Here is a 17,699-nt window from a genome sequence, read left to right on the forward strand (position 1 = left end):
TGGACAGCCCTTATTTTTACCTTCTGCAGAAGGTTCTGTTACTGTACTCCAAACGTGAGGTATCCCTTGAGTCTGTGAACATAGCAGAGGAGAAATGTAGAATAATTCAGGTATATAAAAAACCATAATAAGGCAAATTCACAAACAATTTTAGAATAGTACCTCCTTAAATGATAAGAAAAGCTTTGCTGCATGATGAATATATAAAAGTTCATTATTTGAGAAAAAAATGAAGCTCACAATACACCTAATTCACGTGTTCACACAGATTAGAAACAATCAAGTTTTCTAGAGCCCAGTGTATAGAGAGATGTAATAAGCAGTGGGTCTCTGCATCCTATACTGAGAGGTGGTCTCTATTTCAGAACAAAACCAAGAAAGAACTATAAAGGAACATAGAGCTGTCTCAAAGTCAAGTGTCTGCTATAGATTAAAAAGTCATAATTCATCCTAGCAAAATCAGCATATGCAATGACTAAGTCTCCAGAAGTCAAGTATTCTGAAGTAAGAGAGAGAGTTCCAACAATAAAAGAGAAAGAGAAATAGAAGACAACTAAAATAATTAAAACCTAAATAGTTAGCCCTGAAAGAGATCTGAAATTCAGGGAACAAAGAGACGGAAATACTAACACAGGATAAGACTGAGAAACATTAGCAATTTATTGTGAGTGCTCTGAACTCATTTGGATAAGTACACAATACAAAGAAAGCTATTTGATTGTAAAAGAATAAAAACACATTTTATATAAAGTATAAAAATCAATTCTGATTAATACAAAACAGTGTTTTTGCAAAGTGATCAAGTAATTTACACACTGACCAAGTAATATTTATGCTATTCTTATAGAAAAAGCCCATGTTAACACACTTGAATGTTGGTTGATAGAATAAATGAACAATATGCTTGTCTTACCTACTCTCTACATAAAAGAAACTTTGACTATAAAAGACTTTTGTTGGTGGTGCAAATAATGACATTTGTCATTCTGAAACTAGACTCTACCTCAAGAACAGGCCTTCCTTTGTATAAACCACTTTCTGTGGACTATGAAAACCCAGGACCTCTATAGATAGGCAACAACAACTTCTCCGAGAACTAAAAGTATGATATAAAAGTTGAAGTGTTAAACACCTGGATTAATAAAACAGATAAGCATTTGAAGCATATTAAGAGTCTTATGTTTTTAAAATGTGCTATATTAACTACAAATATCCTGAAAGCTATTAATCTGGCAGAGTGCCTCCCACTGAAAGAGTGACAAAAGATACAAGATAAATGCCCCTTTGTATGCAACTAACTCCTCAGGCTTTACCTGACTTCTGCAGGCAGACCAACATACTTCTTTTTCTATTAACCCACAGTGCCTACTACCTATCTTGATTACAGACAGTAGACAGTAGCACATCCTTTAATTACTTGTCAATAGAACTTTCTCCAATAGCAGGCTGTAGGCAGGTGGAGGACAGAAAACATATTCTTCATCTGTGTATCTTCAGAATCTGTGTATTTTCATTCCTCCCACTCACATCCACATTACACTAAAATCAAAGCAGGGTTTCTTGACTACAGTGAATTCATTGTCCTATAACTCTTCTATACTATATGACTTTCTAAAACAAGAAGCTGTAATAGCTTCTAATTAGTGCAATGATGATAAAAAGGTTAAAATATTGTAAACATTGCCAACTCATAATTTCTACAATAATATCCTTCTTTGCTATTGAGATCAGGCACACATCAAACACCCTTAATACAGTGCTCCAGGTAATCAGCATCATTTAGTAAGTGATACTGCCCCCAACGCAGAAACATTCATCTCCAGCGTCCTCTGTATGTGCTGTACTCACACTTATCTTAGTCACTGAGCACTTGCTAGGTGGCAGGCACTATTCTAAGCACTTTACGTTTACAAATTTATTTCATCTTCAACATTCTGATGTAGTAGAAGGCCTTACCTCTATCTAACAGATGACAAAACCAAGACACAGAAAGGTTAAGCACTACATGTTAATAGCAAAAGACAAATATTAAAACAGTGATTTATTCTATCTCATACACTAAAAAATTACATTTCTGACTTGTAAACTGTGCTTATTTGAGGGATTTAGAACTAATGTTGGGAATTACCAGTACTCATTTTAATGTGCTAACCTGTATGTATATCCCTCTTTTTCTCCCTTTAAGGAAAATTTTATCTTTCAAAATCTTGCTAAAGAGTCATCCCCTAATGAAGACTTCCTCATAATAAATCTATCCATTCTTTTAAAGTCCCACAATAGAACCACTTACCTACTATTTAATCAAATCTTTATGTATTGTTGTTTAACATTTCATCTGTGCACATGTAACAATATTGTAAACTTCTGGAAGAAAAAGGCCTTATCTTATACTTGTATCCTGCCATAGTGACTGCTATGCATACTGTAAACATACAATATTATGTTGATGGATGCCACAAAGATAACTGGCAACTTTATTATCCACAAAGTCTACATTTTGAGTTACTCTGCTGATAATGTCAAACAATATGCATTGATCGTTTTACATTTTTTTTCATTCCAGTCTCATTGTAACCAATAGCATACACATGAAAAAGCAATTTTATTGACATTTAGAGATCCACTTGTACTTTTACACCCAGAAAAAAATCCTTAGGAATATCAAGGATCTACATAAAGAAAGAGTTAAAATCCTCCTTACTTTTAGAAATTTAACACCATCAGGAATTCTTTTCCTTTATATTTTCTTCATGTAACATTGACATTTTTGCTTTCCTAAACAGAAGGAAAATGCTCTTGCTCATTTCTCTCTAGCTAGATTTTGGACACACTTTAAAATATACATTATTAAAGGCTGACATTTCATTCTCTCCAGCAATTTCAGATTCTTTAAATTCTTAATCAAAAAAACAACGATAATATAAACCTTCAGCAAAATTTCCAAATGTCTACTCACTGTGTAAAGACCAAAATTATACAATGACCTTATGTAAGATAAGACCCATACTGAACATGAACAAGATGGAAAGATTACCTCATGGTTGTCACATGTTAAAATAACTATTTAACCCAATGAGTTATTTTTAAAAACAGTTTATTACTTAATCAGTTTTATATCTACCATGAGTCCCTAGATCTCATATATAATCAATAATTTTCTATATATATTTTCCTTCATTAGGTATCTGGCTGCTATCTAACTGCTGCATTCATTAGTTTTAACAACTGATCCAGTTTATCAAAATCTGTCTGAAATCTAATATTAGTTTTTTAAATGACTTTTATTTATATTGGACTTTTGCCATGTGCAAGCTAACCAAGGATTCTCTACACACACACACACACACAAGTACATTCAGGTCACACTGAAATTTTTCTGTATGAGATCAGTATCAATTTCTGAGGAATACAATTCTACCTTTTCCCCCATTTGACAACGTTCCATAAAGATCTTAGTCACATTTCACCACCCAGATAATTGTACACTAAAATGTGAGTCTTTAGCCTAATATATCTGTTCATTTTACTGATGAATATTATGAGACTGAAGCAAAAACCTTACAGAACTTTAAATAGAGCTGAACATTTTTGTTCATTCAGCATTATTAGAAAGGTAAGTAAGTCAACACTTACTAAGTGCCTATCAGGTGTTGAAAGGAAGTATGCCAGGCACTTTTACCACATTCTTCATTTATATGACACAAGAGATCCATTTTACAAGTGCATTTAAAATGTGCCAGATGTCTTAATGTTTATAAACAGAAGGGCTGGGATGTAAATTTGTACAGCTTGAAAACCCACATACCACCTAAAGCAGGCTACCTTCACTTCCAGCAAATTTTCAGGTAATTGAAGGAGGAGCTATAGTGGGCTACCATTTATGGTCTACCTCCTTATTGCCTAGGGCTTCCCTGATAGCTCAGCTGGTAAAGAATTCACCTGCAATGCAGGAGACCCTAGTTCAATTACTGGGTGAGGAAGATCCACTAGAGAAGGGACAGGCTACTCACTCCGGTATTCTTGGGCTTCCCTTATGGCTCAGCTGGTAAAAAATCCACCTGCAATGCAGGAGAACTGGGTTCAATCCCTGGCTTGGGAAGATCCCCCGGAGAAGGGAAAGGCTACCCACTCCAGTGTTCTGGCCTGGAGAATTCCATGGACTGTATAGTCAATGAGGTCTTAAAGAGTCAGACACAACTAAGCGACTTTCACTTTCCTTATTCCCTTCCAGAACTCCCAGTCAATCCTCACAGCTAATTGCAAACACTCCCTTCTGGGTATAATTCTATCAGAGAGTTCATTAGTCTTTCCAATGAGCTACCTCATATCTTATACTTACTTCTATTATTACACATTATCACCATATGTTATAATTATTTCTTTACTTTGTTTTTTCCACTCAGCTACTTATTTCTTATATTAATAGCTCAGAATGCATTTAATTTATCTTTAATACCCAGGATCCACTGCCCGCTTAACGCATAATAGATACAACCTATTAGGCTACACTGCTTCTGCAACATGAATTAACTTACCTGCAACTGATAAAAAGAAATCATGTTAACATAAAAGTCATATCATCTCACAGGTGACTTTTCCTCACATGTTCTCCTTTTACACCACCAAGTAACAGGAATACTTTGGATACAAAGTATAAAGACAGAACAACAAAGCTATGAAAATGATGTCTGCTTGCCATTCCTTCTTCCTCTTAGCTCAGCCTGGCCACAGCCTCTTAGAAATGCTTGTTGTTTAGTTCTCATCTTTGCATACATTGCCCTTATCGTCATTATTTAGCAACTTCAACCCTATCTAATACTCCTTTTATTAAGTTATCTTTACGTATTATTAAAGGTAAAGTTCCACAGTAAGCATAGTATTTACTGGTTAGAAATTCAACACCTCTTTTTTTTACCTGTGCTAGTATTTTTATTAGTACTGTTAGTGCTCTGATTACAAAGCTGCATAGGTTTTGAGTAGTAGGCTCCAACCCCAATGTTCTTCCATAAATTCTAATTATTAAGCATAACAATTGAATAGCATAAGCTTTCCAGGAATGCATACATTTCATTACAACAGAAATGCCTGTACTCAAAGTATGAACTGAATTACTGAGTATCCAGTGCTCATCAGACATACACTCATTCATTCAACAGATCTTTACTGAATATCAAAGTAAATAAGGCACTGTTCTAGGCATTGGAGACACAAGGATGGGCACAGGTATGACTGTATGTTTGTGTGTATGTCCATGTGTGTGTGCATGTGTGTGTATGTATATGTATTCATATTCAATTAAACAAACTTAAGTTACATATTATTGCATTCTAGTCACTTATCAGCAGTTTCCAAACCTTTCCAGAAGAATTACTTTTTGTTTCCCAAAAGAAGTCTTTAACAGAAACAAAATATACCAGATAAAAGCAGAGCTCTACACATTTAGCATGCTGTGTCCCCCGAGATGCCTCCAGGAAACCTGGGGCTTGTCAGGTTATGATTAAAATCACTGACTTAGGAACAATGCCCTGCCTTTTTACACGAGCACTTTAATAAATGGAAAGAGTCAGACATGGTAAAATCAACTGAGAGAAATGACACTGAGAAAATCAATAGCTGAGAAAAGAAGAGCTAAAGGCAAAGGAGAAAAGGAAAAATATACCCAACTGAATGCAGAGTTTCAAAGAATAGCAAGGAGAGATACGAAAGGCTTCCTCAGAGATCAATGCAAAAAAATAGAGGAAAACAACAGAATGGGAAAGACTAGAGATCTCTTCAAGAAAATAAGAGACACCAAGGGAACATTTCATGCAAACATGAGCACAATAAAAGACAGAAATGGTATGGACTTAACAGAAGCAGAAGATATTAAGAAGAGGTGACAAGAATACACAGAAGAACTATACAAAAAAGATCTTCATGACCCAGATAACCACAATGGTGTGATCACTCACCTAAGGCCAGACATCCTGGAATGCGAAGTCAAGTGGGCCTTAGGAAGCATCACTACAAACAAAGCTAGTGGTGGTGATGAAATTCCAGTTGAGCTATTTCAAATTCTAAAAGATGATGCTGTGAAAGTGCTGCACTCAATATGCCGGCAAATCTGGAAAACTCAGCAGTGGTCATAGGACTGGAAAAGGTCAGTTTTCATTCCAATCCCAAAGAAAGGCAATGCCAAAGAATGTTCAAACTACCACACATTTGCACTCATCTCACACACTAGCAAAGTAATGCTCAAAATTCTCCAACCCAGACTTCAACATGTAAACCATGAACTTCCAGATGTTCAAGCTGGGTTTAGAAAAGGCAGAGGAACCAGAGATCAAATTGCCAACATCCATTGGATCGTGGAAAAAGCAAGAGGGTTCCAGAAAAACACCTACTTTTGCTTTACTGACTATGCCAAAGCCTTTGACTGTGTGGATCACAACAAACTGTGGAAAATTCAAGAGATGGGAATACCAGACCACCTGACCTGCCTCCTGAGAAATCTGTATGCAGGTCAAGAAGCAACAGTTAGAACTAGACATGGAACAAGAGACTGGTTCCAAATCAGGAAAGGAGTACGTCAAGACTGTGTATTGTCACCCTGCTTATTTAACTTAGCTGAAGAGTACATTATGTGAAATGCCAGGCTGGATGAAGCACAAGCTGGAATCAAGATTGCCGGGAGAAATATCAATAACCTCAGATATGAAGATGACACCACCCTTATGGCAGAAAGTGAAGAAGAACTAAAGAGTCTCTTGATGAAAGTGAAAGAGGAGAGTGAAAAAGTTGGCTTAAAACTCAACAATCAGAAAACTAAGATCACGGCATCTGGTCCCATCACTTCATGGCAAATAGATGGGGAAACAATGGAAACAGTGAGAGATGTTATTTTGGGGGGCTCCCAAATCACTGCAGATGGTGACTGCAGCCATGAAATTAAAAGACACTGGTTCCTTGGAAGAAAAGGTATGACCAACCTAGACAGCATATTAAAAAGCAGAGACATTACTTTACCAACAAAGGTCCATCTAGTCAAAGCTATGGTTTTTCCAGTAGTCACGTATGGGTGTGCGAGTTGGACTATATAGAAAGCTGAGTGCCAAAGAACTGATGCTTTTGAACTGTGGTGTTGGAGAAGACTCTTGAGAGTCCCTTGGACTGCAAGGAGATCCAACCACTCCATCCTAAAGGAAATCAGTCCTGAATATGCATTGGAAGGACTGATGCTGAAGCTGAAACTCCAATACTTTGGCCACCTGATGCAAAGAACCAACTCACTGGTAAAGACCCTGATGCTGGGAAAGACTGAAGGCGGGAGGAGAAGGGGACGACAGAGGATGAGATGGTTGGATGGCTTCACCAACACGATGGACATGAGTTTGAGTAGGCTCCAGGAGTTGATAATGGACAGAGAAGCCTGTTGTGCTGCAGTCCATGGGGTGGCAATGAGTAGGACACGACTGACCAACTGAACTGAACTGACTGAGCCATTACAGGATATTGAGCAAATCTGATTTAGATGGTAAATAGATTACTCAACAAGTGAAGAACAGACTACCACAGAACACAAGCATCCACAAGGAGACGCTTAAGGACCTACCACCATTATCAGAAAATTACTGTGATATCTAGGAAAGAGATGAGGGCTGAACCATGGTGAGAGCACAACAGGTGGTGAGAAGTGGTCAAGTCTTCTTTTCCTTCCTTCAAACATAGTTAAGTGGGCTCCATTCAACTTACCACAAACTCCAAATCTAAAAGGTATTAGTAACAATCGACTCCATAATGGATCACCAAGTCCTTTACTAATATCTATGTACTACTGAGATATCTCATATAAAGTGATTAAATCTTGCTGACTTTGACCATTCTAGCACTTTTGCCCATGAAATTTATACTCATTTATTCCTTCCTGGTGGCTCAGATGGTAAAAAAAAAAATCCACCTGCAATGTGGGAGACCTGGATTCAACCTTGGGTTAAGAAGATCCCCTGGAGAAGGGAATGGCAACCCACTCCAGTATTCTTGCCTGGAGAGTTCCATGGACAGAGGAGCCTGGTGGGCTACAGTCCACGGAGTTGCAAAGAGTAAGACACAACTCAGCAACTAACACTTTCACTTTCATTCCTATTTCTACCCAAGTTTGTATTACTTTAAAATGGTATGGGGAAGGGGAATGGAGACAAACTGTTTTTTTTTTTAAATCTATGTATCTTTCCTTGAGGTCAACAGTATTTTTTCCCTTATTTCATTTTCTTCTTCCCAGAGTATTTCATCAGAATTATTTTTAAAAAATGAAAACAAAAATGTAAGCTAATCTTAAGCATTAATAAAAATATGAAGCACTGATGGAAAAAGTTTCTTGTATTTTCTGATTTCCAAATGCTACCACTGACAGTCTAGTAAACTTTATAATTTCTTCATGTTCCTACTTGGCAATCTGTCCTAGTTTCTTTTTAATTTCATTTCACTATTCAAACTTGAAGATAAAAATATAAACTACAGTATAATTGTGATTTTCATAAATGAATAGAAACATTAGAAAAAAGACATTTTATTCAACTCTGTTACCAAAAAAAATAAATAAATAAACTTGAAAGACTTCCTTTTTTAAAGTAACTTTCCAATATTAGAGATCTAGTTGAAATTTTATGTCACACATCTTTTCTGCCCTAAGCAATTATTATTCATAAGACAGTTTGAGGATTTAAGGGTAGAGAAAGGAATAAAATATAAATTACACAACTTTACCAAGCAACTATTAGAAGACTTCATAAAGAGTTCACTTAAGAAAAAGTTTAAAAGTTCTGTGCATTCTAAAGACTTTAGGAACTGTTCTCCATAACTGAAAGGAAAACTTTGTGATCCATATGCTTATTTGACAAACCTTTTATAATGATGCCATTTAACAGATGAAACACTCTAAAATTTTAAGCTCTCAGACATGTATTATCTTATTTATTCTAGTATAAGGTGTCAAATTATCTGAAAACAGGCTGACCCTTAAGAAATCCTAAGACTAATGAAAATCATATTTCAAAACCAAAACTGGAACAATTATTTATTAAAATATAAACATCCTCACAAAAATACTATTTGGATTTTTTTGTAAATAATATGTTAAAAATGGGTGAGCAGTGCAGAAAAGCAGCTGAGAGCTCCAGGTCACTAAAACAGCCTTACCTTCTGATGTTTTCCACCGTTTCCATAAATCCTCAACAGTTATGTGCTTATCTTCTCTGTGCAGATGGCTGTGTTTATTAGTAGCATCTTTATATTTCATATCTTCTCTGATAAACTATAAAAGAGAAAACATTAAGTATACTTAAGTGAAAACAAAAATATAAGCAAATCTTCTTATACATTAATAAAAACCCTGAGCATTGATAGAATAGTTTTCTGTATTTCTCTATAAACAGAAAAAAGTAAAATTTGAAATCCAGTGATTGGTAATTTTCTGATAACAACTGGCATATTTTTGGTATTTTACACTCATATTATTCTTAAATGCTTATCAAATTTATTTAATAAGATATCTTCTAATTATAATAGCAACAGCAGTAGTTAAAAGTACGTATTTAATGCTCATTATTTATCAGGTGGGCTTCCCTGGTAGCTCAGCTGGTAAAGAACCTGCCTGCAATACAGGAGATCCCGGTTTGATTCCTAGGTAAGGAATATTCCCTGGAGAAGGGATAGGCTACCCACTCCAGTGTTCTTAGGCTTGCCTGGTGGCTCAGACGGTAAAGAATCCACCTGCAAGGTGGAAGGCCTGGGTTCAATCCCTGGATTGGGACGATCCCCCATGAAGGAGGACATGCCAATCCACTCCAGTATTCTTGCCTGGAGAATTCCATGGAGAGAGAGGAAGGAGCCTGGAGGGCTACAGCCCATGGGGGTCACAAAAGAATCAGACACGACTGAGCGACTAAGTACACACATTTACCAGGTACTGCTATATGTTATACAATAAATATGTCACATCAACACACACATACACACAGAGAGTCTTTTAACTATTTAATATTTAACTTCATGATGGTTCCATAAGCAAAGTATCACGTATCGCTATTTTATAGGTGGAGAAACCAAGACCCAAAGAGGTTAAGTAATTTTCCAACGTTGAAAAAAGAACATCAGAGTTGAGATTCCAGCCCAAGTAGTTTGGTTATGCTCAACAGTATAATATGCTGCCTCAATTTGACCAAATACTTAGTGACAGGGATATTTCATAACACAGTAAATAGCCTGAATCACTACATCATATTTTTGTTCTTCTACATTTTAATTCATTTCTTCTAGTTGAAAGACATTCAATTACAGCGTTTAGAACTAAAGTATTTTACAAAACTGAAGTAGACCCCCCTACTATTAATCTTACTTTAAAATATATAGTAAGAAAACACTAAAATTTTCTTTGCCAAAAACCAACCTAGTCTGTATTGCCTCATTATATAAAATTCTTCAATTGCCCTCCACTGTCTTCCAAATAAAAAGCAACTTTTTATGAATTATGTACTACTTCCCAATCTTGTTTCTGACCATCTTTTAGGCCTCATCTCTTGACAATTTCCACATATAAACCCATTACTATAATTATGCAAAAAGAAAAGTTTTTACAGATTATTATGCTTTTTCTATCTCAATACTTCTGATTTTTCTTGTTCGGTATTGTTTACTTGGCATCTTTATTGATTTTTTCCCTGATTCTAAAATTATAAGGTCACACCAAAGATTATTTAAGAAATCCATAATGCAGAAAGTAGAAATCTCTTACAGCCCCAAACCACAGAGGCATATTTTTATGACTTTTGGTGAAAGAGGAGTGAAAAGCCTGGCTTAAAACTCAACATTCAAAATACTAAGATCAAGTCATCTGGTCCCATCACTTCATGGCAAATAGATGGGGGAAAAGTGAAAACAGGGAAAAATTTTATTTTCCTGGGCTCCAAAATCACTGTGGACAGTGACTGCAGCCATGTAATTAAAAAAAGCTTGCTCCTTGGAAGAAAAGCCATGACAAACCTGGGCAGCCTATTAAAAAGCAGCAACACCAGTTTGCCGCCAAAGGTCTATATAATCAAAGCTATAGTTTTTCCAGTAGTTATGTATGATTGTGAGAGTTGGACCATAAACAAGGCCGAGTGCCAAAGAATTGATCCTTCTGAATTTTGGTGCTGGAGAAGACTCTTGAGAGTCCCTTGAACAGCAAGGAGATCAAACCAGTCGATCCTAAAAGGAAATCAACCCTGAAGATTCACTAGAAGAACTGGTGCTAAAACTGAAGCTCCAATACCTTGGAAACCTGATGTGAGGAGCAGGAAAAGACCCTGGGTCATTGGAAAAGACCCTGATGCTGGGAACGATTGAGGGCAAGAGAAGAAGGGAGCAGCAGAGGATGAGATGGTTGGATTGCATCACTCAGTGGACATGAATTTGAGCACAGTCCAGGAGATAATGAAGGACAGGGAAGCCTGGCATGCTGCAGTCCATGGTGTCACAAAGAGTCAGGCAGGACTGACAGAATGAACAACAACAATGTACTGACAGTGACTATCACCTCCCGACGAAAGGCCAACGTTTGCTTTTGAGTAGAGCTATTCTCTACTGAAACTACAAAAGAAAATTTAACAGCTATATAATATAAAGAAAATCATTTCACTTTTCTGAGCTAAATAAATAACCTTGGGTGTAAAATGAGGAATTAAGTTTTAGGAATATAAAAACCACTACTCAACATGTGGGCAGCAGACTAGTATCAGTCAGCAAACTGATAGCTGCATACAATACACACAGAAATGGAGAAATTTCAGAATTTAGAAACCATTATAGCAATTAGACGATGTGTTCAAACAATCCTACCCAATCGTGTGGCAAATGGACTTACTGGGTAGGCCCTATCCACAATAAATTGGAAACGAAAAATCTGGTCCCTCACCACAGGTTAACACTAATCTAGATAATCTGGACGGAGAAGGCAATGGCATCCCACTCCAGTACTCTTGCCTGGAAAATCCCATGGACGGAGGAGCCTGGTAGGCTACAGTCCATGGGATCGCTAAGAGTCGGACACGACTGAGCGACTTCACTTTCACTTTTCCCTTTCATGCACTGGAGAAAGAAATGGCAACCCACTCCAGTATTCTTGCCTGGAGAATCCCAGGGACGGCGGAGCCTGGTGAGCTGCCGTCTATGGGGTCACACAGAGTCGGACACGACTGAAGCGACTTAGCATAGCATAGCATAGATAATCTGGAAAGCACTATTCTAGAAGGTCCACTCTAGCACTTGCACATTCTATTGTTCTAAACAGTGCCTTACTCTTTTATTTTCTAAATGCTTTAAAAAAAAAAAAAAAGGTTGTTTTTAAAGCGACCTGCCCCTCATTGCCTCTACTTCTCTTGTCTATTTCTATTTCCTATTTTCTATTTCCCTATTTCTGTCCATCCCACTTCCTCTTCCTGACTGACATTTTCAGAATCCTGTAGATATACCTGCAAAAATCACTGCTGCTGAGATGCTCAGAAACCGTCCCTATCTTGGAACAGATCCAAGAGCTAGAGAGAAATTCTAGACTAAAAAGCATGATGATTGACATGGCAGAGAGGAAGCCTGCCTTGGAAATGGTCCAGTCAGTTGGAACAAATGGCAACTGTTTCATTTATGTGATACATTAAAAAAACAACTAGGAAATTCTTCTTACCACATGAACACAGAGAACCCAGAAAAAAAGAGTTCAGTGGCTTTAGGATCAATACACTTCAGAAAATGAAGCTAAAACTAGATGTGACATTCCAGATACTGAACTATTTTAGAAAGCCTAAAATGAGTGTATAGATATCTACCAAAATGTGTGCCTAACAAAATAAAATAAAGGTATCAAAATGCAATTTTTAAAAAAGCTTATAAATTTAAAGTAACTATCTGGAGTAAAAGAACTATCTGGCTCCTAAATTGGGCAAAAACTGAATAAATACACTGAATTATGTTTTATGTGGAATTATCATTCAAAAATTAATATATATTTCTGCTTAAAAATATGACCTTCAGGATAACACAAAAGTATACTCATATGACAAAAGTATATTCCACATTTCATATATCTTCAACATTTCGATCACGAAAGATGATGAGAAAGCACTATATTTAGAATTACTTTATGTTGACACTAAGTTGGAAAATACTTAAACCAAATATACTACAAACCAACAGCTTCCAATAAACCCCTCAATATCCTACAGAGGAGAAGACAATTCTGACTATTCACACTTTTCTAAAATTTCACGGAAAACTGCATATTTTTGAAATGGGGGACGCTAGAAGAAAAAATTTTAAAGAGTCACCAATAAGTGAAAATACATGTTGTTGTTTAGTTGCTAAGCCGTGTTCGACTCTTTTGTGATCCCATGGACTGTAGCCTGCCAGGCTCCTCTGTCCATGGGATATCCCAGGCAAGAATACTGGAGTGGGTGCCATTTCCTACTCCAGGGGATCTTCTAGACCCAAGGATTGAACCCAAGTCTTCTGCACTGGCAGGCAGATTCCTTACCACTGAGCCACCAGGGAGATATTTCTTATTCAGTAAGATCAGTAAATTAAGAAATCTGAAAATGGAATTTGAAATCTTATGAAGTAAATCCTCAAATAACATATAGCAAATAATGCAGAGTTTCTTGGTAAACCTATCCAATTATGTAAACCTACTTCAGGAAAAGTTTGCATTGACAATACAAATAAAGGAGTGCTCAACAAATAAATGACTCAAACATTCTTTTCAAAAACATTTATCAAATGATTCTATTACATAAATTCTTCTAGTATGTACCATTAAAGAAATTATATATGCAGTTGCAGGAAGTTATCTTTTCTTTTTTACTTTTTATTTTGAAATATTTTCAAAAATTGCAGAACAAACAAAAAGCTTTCCCCTACCCCCAACTGAATTACTTAGTAATAAGTTGTAGGCATGTTGTCCCATTACCATTGAATAATTCAGCATGTTTTCCTATAAACATGATTTCATCCTATATAGTATTGGTATGACCATGTAAATTAGGAAATTAATACTGATACTCTCTATTTTGTACTATCTAATTCACAGAACACATTCCATATGTGCTGCTGTCCCAATGAAATTCTTTGGAGTCAATCCAGGACCATGTGTTACATTTAGTCCACATGTCCCTTTGCATCATGCCTAGTCACTAAGTCTAGTCAGACTCTTTGTAACTCCATGGACAGTAGCCCACCAGGCTCCTCTGTCCATGGGAACTCCAGGCAAGAATTCTGGATTAGGTTGCCCTTTTCTCCTTCAGGGGATCACCCCAATCCTGTGTCACCTGCACTGGCAGGAGGATTCTTTACCACTGAGTCACCTGAGAAGCCCCACATGTCCTTTCGTCTTCTTCAATTTAGAACAATGCATCAATCTTTCCTTGACTTTCACAACCTAAAAGAAAGTCATCTTTTAAAAAACTTGTACCTAGAACATATATATTATTTTGCATTTTATATTTGTATTTGTGAAGTTGTTTTACTTTTTATTGCTTCATTTAACTTTTATGATGTGTTTATTGCATCTGTATTGATATTTATATATGTGTAGTTAGTTTTATGATACCGCTTTAATAAAACCCAGTATGTACTAGTATAGACATATTTTGGGGTACTAATCTTTCCCTGAGAACTATTGACCAATGGTTGTGTAGACAGATCCCTGACTGTGTCCTGTCCACTCACTCGTCCTTCAATCCATCACCCCCAGCACAGATAGGTGATCGAAGGATGGACACTTGACCCTGAAGAAAATAATCCAGAGCCTGACCAGGACGACAAAATTCTATCTCACGAGAAACTATAAATCTGATCATGAAAAGTTGAGTCACTTGGCCAAGGTTCTGCATTTTCAAGGTGGTAGACACTTGTGTTGAAGGTATCACTTTAGGAACAGTCAAGGTGAGCCAGGTGGTAAGGAGAAAGGAGGAAGCCAATACGCAGAGAGAGAAAGAAAATGATGAGAGACAGGACTGAACACAGAGACAGAAAGAAATAGTGCCAGGACTGCCTCAGTGTCTCAGGAGGTCTGGGCTACACAACTCCGGCCCTGATTTCTATGACATACAATGACAGATCTGTGTTTTCTCTTTTATTTTTAAATACAACACTTAAAGGCCTGAAACCCCAGGAGAAGTGATTTATCATCACAGTTAAGTACTCAAGACTCTCGAAGTTGGCAGACTATATTCAAAATCTGGCTCTACTAATGTTCTCTTTGATCTCAAATTTCTCCTCTATACAGTGAAGAAAACACAACTGCCCATTATACACAGCTATGAAAATGAATAAATTAAAAAGGCATTCAGAGTGCACAAAAGTATTAGACAATAAAAATATTTTTGACCCAAAATGATTGGTTTTTATGTCAATGTTATTACTGTTGTTTAAAGCCTAAACAAAATGAGTTTCATCCTGACTATATGTTAGGATTTTGGAGAATTCAGACATTTATGAGGAAAAGACTGCCCAATGCTATTTATTTATTTTTAATTGAAGGATAATTGCTTTACAACGTTGTGTTGGTTTCTGCCATACATCAACATGAACTAGCCATAGGTATACATACATCCACTCCCTTTTGAACCTCCCTCCCTCCCACCTCCTATCCAAGCCCAGTACTCTTAAAGTGCCATCCCAGATATTTGGAAACAAAATACATAACCTAGAGATGAAGAGGAAAACCATAGTTTTTTCATAACAATGTAAGCAGAGACTTCCCCAAATGATACCTGTCATGAAAACAACAGTGTCCAAGGTCTGATATGTGTCAGTCAAAGCGTATTCATTCCTTGAAAAAAAAAAAAAAAAAAAACTCCAGGGTCTTCCTGTCTTGAAAATACTACTAAAATAGCTTAGAATAATGTCTCAGAGGGGAAAGAATGAATAACAAGAAAGGAAACTATTGTTAATTTCACTTTTAAAAATAAAAAAAATCTAAGGCAATGAAAGGGATAACAATTATTCAATTTTGTATAGCTATTTAGGAGACCTAATAGTGGAAGTAAATTCTAAAGGTTTTCAAAATTTAAGTTCTTCACCACCATCCTAACCCAGATGTTCTATAAAAATGCACTGGCTCCCAAACTTTCAGAAGTGATAAGTGAAAGTGAAGGTCGCTCAATCGTGTTCAACTCTTTGCGACCCCAGGGACTATATAGTCCATGGAATTCTCCAGGCCAGAATACTGGAGTGGGTAGCCTTTCCCTTCATGCTAATTAAGCATGAGCTGTCTATGTTTCTCTCTTCTTCCCAAAACTGTTAAAGCAAACAGCACAGTAGATGAAAGCACACCCTGGGTCCCCAGAGCACACTGCTGCTGCTGCTAAGTCGCTTCAGTCGTGTCCGACTCTGTGCGACCCCATAGACGGCAGCCCACCAGGCTCCGCCATCCCTGGGATTCTCCAGGCAAGAATACAGAGCACACAGGGGTCCCAAATCTACTAGTTGTCATTTGACCTCGGTAAGTTACTTTATGCTCTGTGTTCTTGCTTTCTCATCAGCAAATGGTAATAAAAGTCATACATCAAAGGGTTGTAAAATTAATTTATTTCATATGAAGTGCAAAGAACAGTACCTGGCATATAGTAAACACTCCACAATGTCAGCCATTTATAGTACTGAAGACATAACCCATTTTAAAAACTGATCTTATTATCTAAGACGGATGATGACACTGACATAGAGACACAAGAAAACACAGGCAAAGTGGAATATGTTGTCATGCAACTAAGAATTTTTTTAAAAGATAAATTATGTAACATCTGAAAAAATTTCTTCAGATCCTAAATTCAAAAATTTAAATTCTATGCTAATGAAAACTGCAAGTTGACCTGGAAACGTCTCCATTTTACACAAGCATAACTTTACACTTTGGCTCCACCTCCCACCACAGTAACTCCCTGCAGTGTTGCTATAGTACCATTTCAGCCCTTAATCCCATTCCCTAAGCTTCCAACATCAAAAATCTACCCATCAATCCCCAGTTTACCTACAGTAAATCCAACAGTGACTTCCTTAGGATTTTGTTCTCTGAACAACTCCAGGGTTCAACTGAGCTGCACAATTACTATCAACACTATTTAACCTAGATCACAGCCTTTTTTAAGATAAATGTAGAACTTAACCATTATTTATGATACTGGTGCAACTCACTGATCAGTTAATAAATGACAGACGGACAGAGCCAAACAAGTAATTTACAAAGAAACTTGTGAAACCCAATGTTTTTGTGAATGAAGTCCGTCTGCCATTTGTTTTACAGAAACCAATGCATGACCTGTATCTTCGTTCCTCTTCAGTATTATTCTTGATTATAATCCAAAAATCTCTAACAAAATTATTTATGCATGATTCTATCAGTCTGTCCACTAGTTTAAAAAAAAGGCATTGTACTATCATTTAAAAGAACACTAAAATAGGGTCCAAATGACTTACCTTCTGGATCTTCATTTAGGAAATAAAAGGTAAAAATTATTTCACAAATTATAATGATTTAAAAAAGAAAAGAGCACAGCTTTGAAATATATGTTGAAAATTTATTGCTTTTACTGGAGTTAAAACAGATAGGTATAGTGGCAACTAGATCACCAAAGTCAAGTTTTGGCCTTCATTTCCTCTGTCAATACCTACCATTAGGATATAGTCTCAGATTC

At 36.6% G+C, this 17,699-nt stretch overlaps 1 protein-coding gene across 17 annotated transcripts in view; it reads right to left on the minus strand.

The window, feature by feature from the left end:
* Positions 1-17,699, minus strand: part of STIM2 (stromal interaction molecule 2) — a 178,039-nt gene that overhangs the window by 50,653 nt on the left and 109,687 nt on the right. For all 17 annotated transcript variants that reach the window (XM_081531176.1, XM_081531076.1, XM_081531075.1 and 14 more), the window contains one exon: positions 9,175-9,289. In XM_081531176.1, coding sequence (XP_081387302.1) covers positions 9,175-9,289 — 115 coding nt within the window. The remainder of the gene's footprint in view (positions 1-9,174; positions 9,290-17,699) is intronic.

The sequence above is a fragment of the Giraffa tippelskirchi genome, chromosome 1 (assembly GCF_054371585.1).
Source record: "Giraffa tippelskirchi isolate mGirTip1 chromosome 1, T2T-mGirTip1v1.2.pri, whole genome shotgun sequence".
In the NCBI taxonomy this organism is placed as follows: Eukaryota; Metazoa; Chordata; class Mammalia; order Artiodactyla; family Giraffidae; genus Giraffa; species Giraffa tippelskirchi.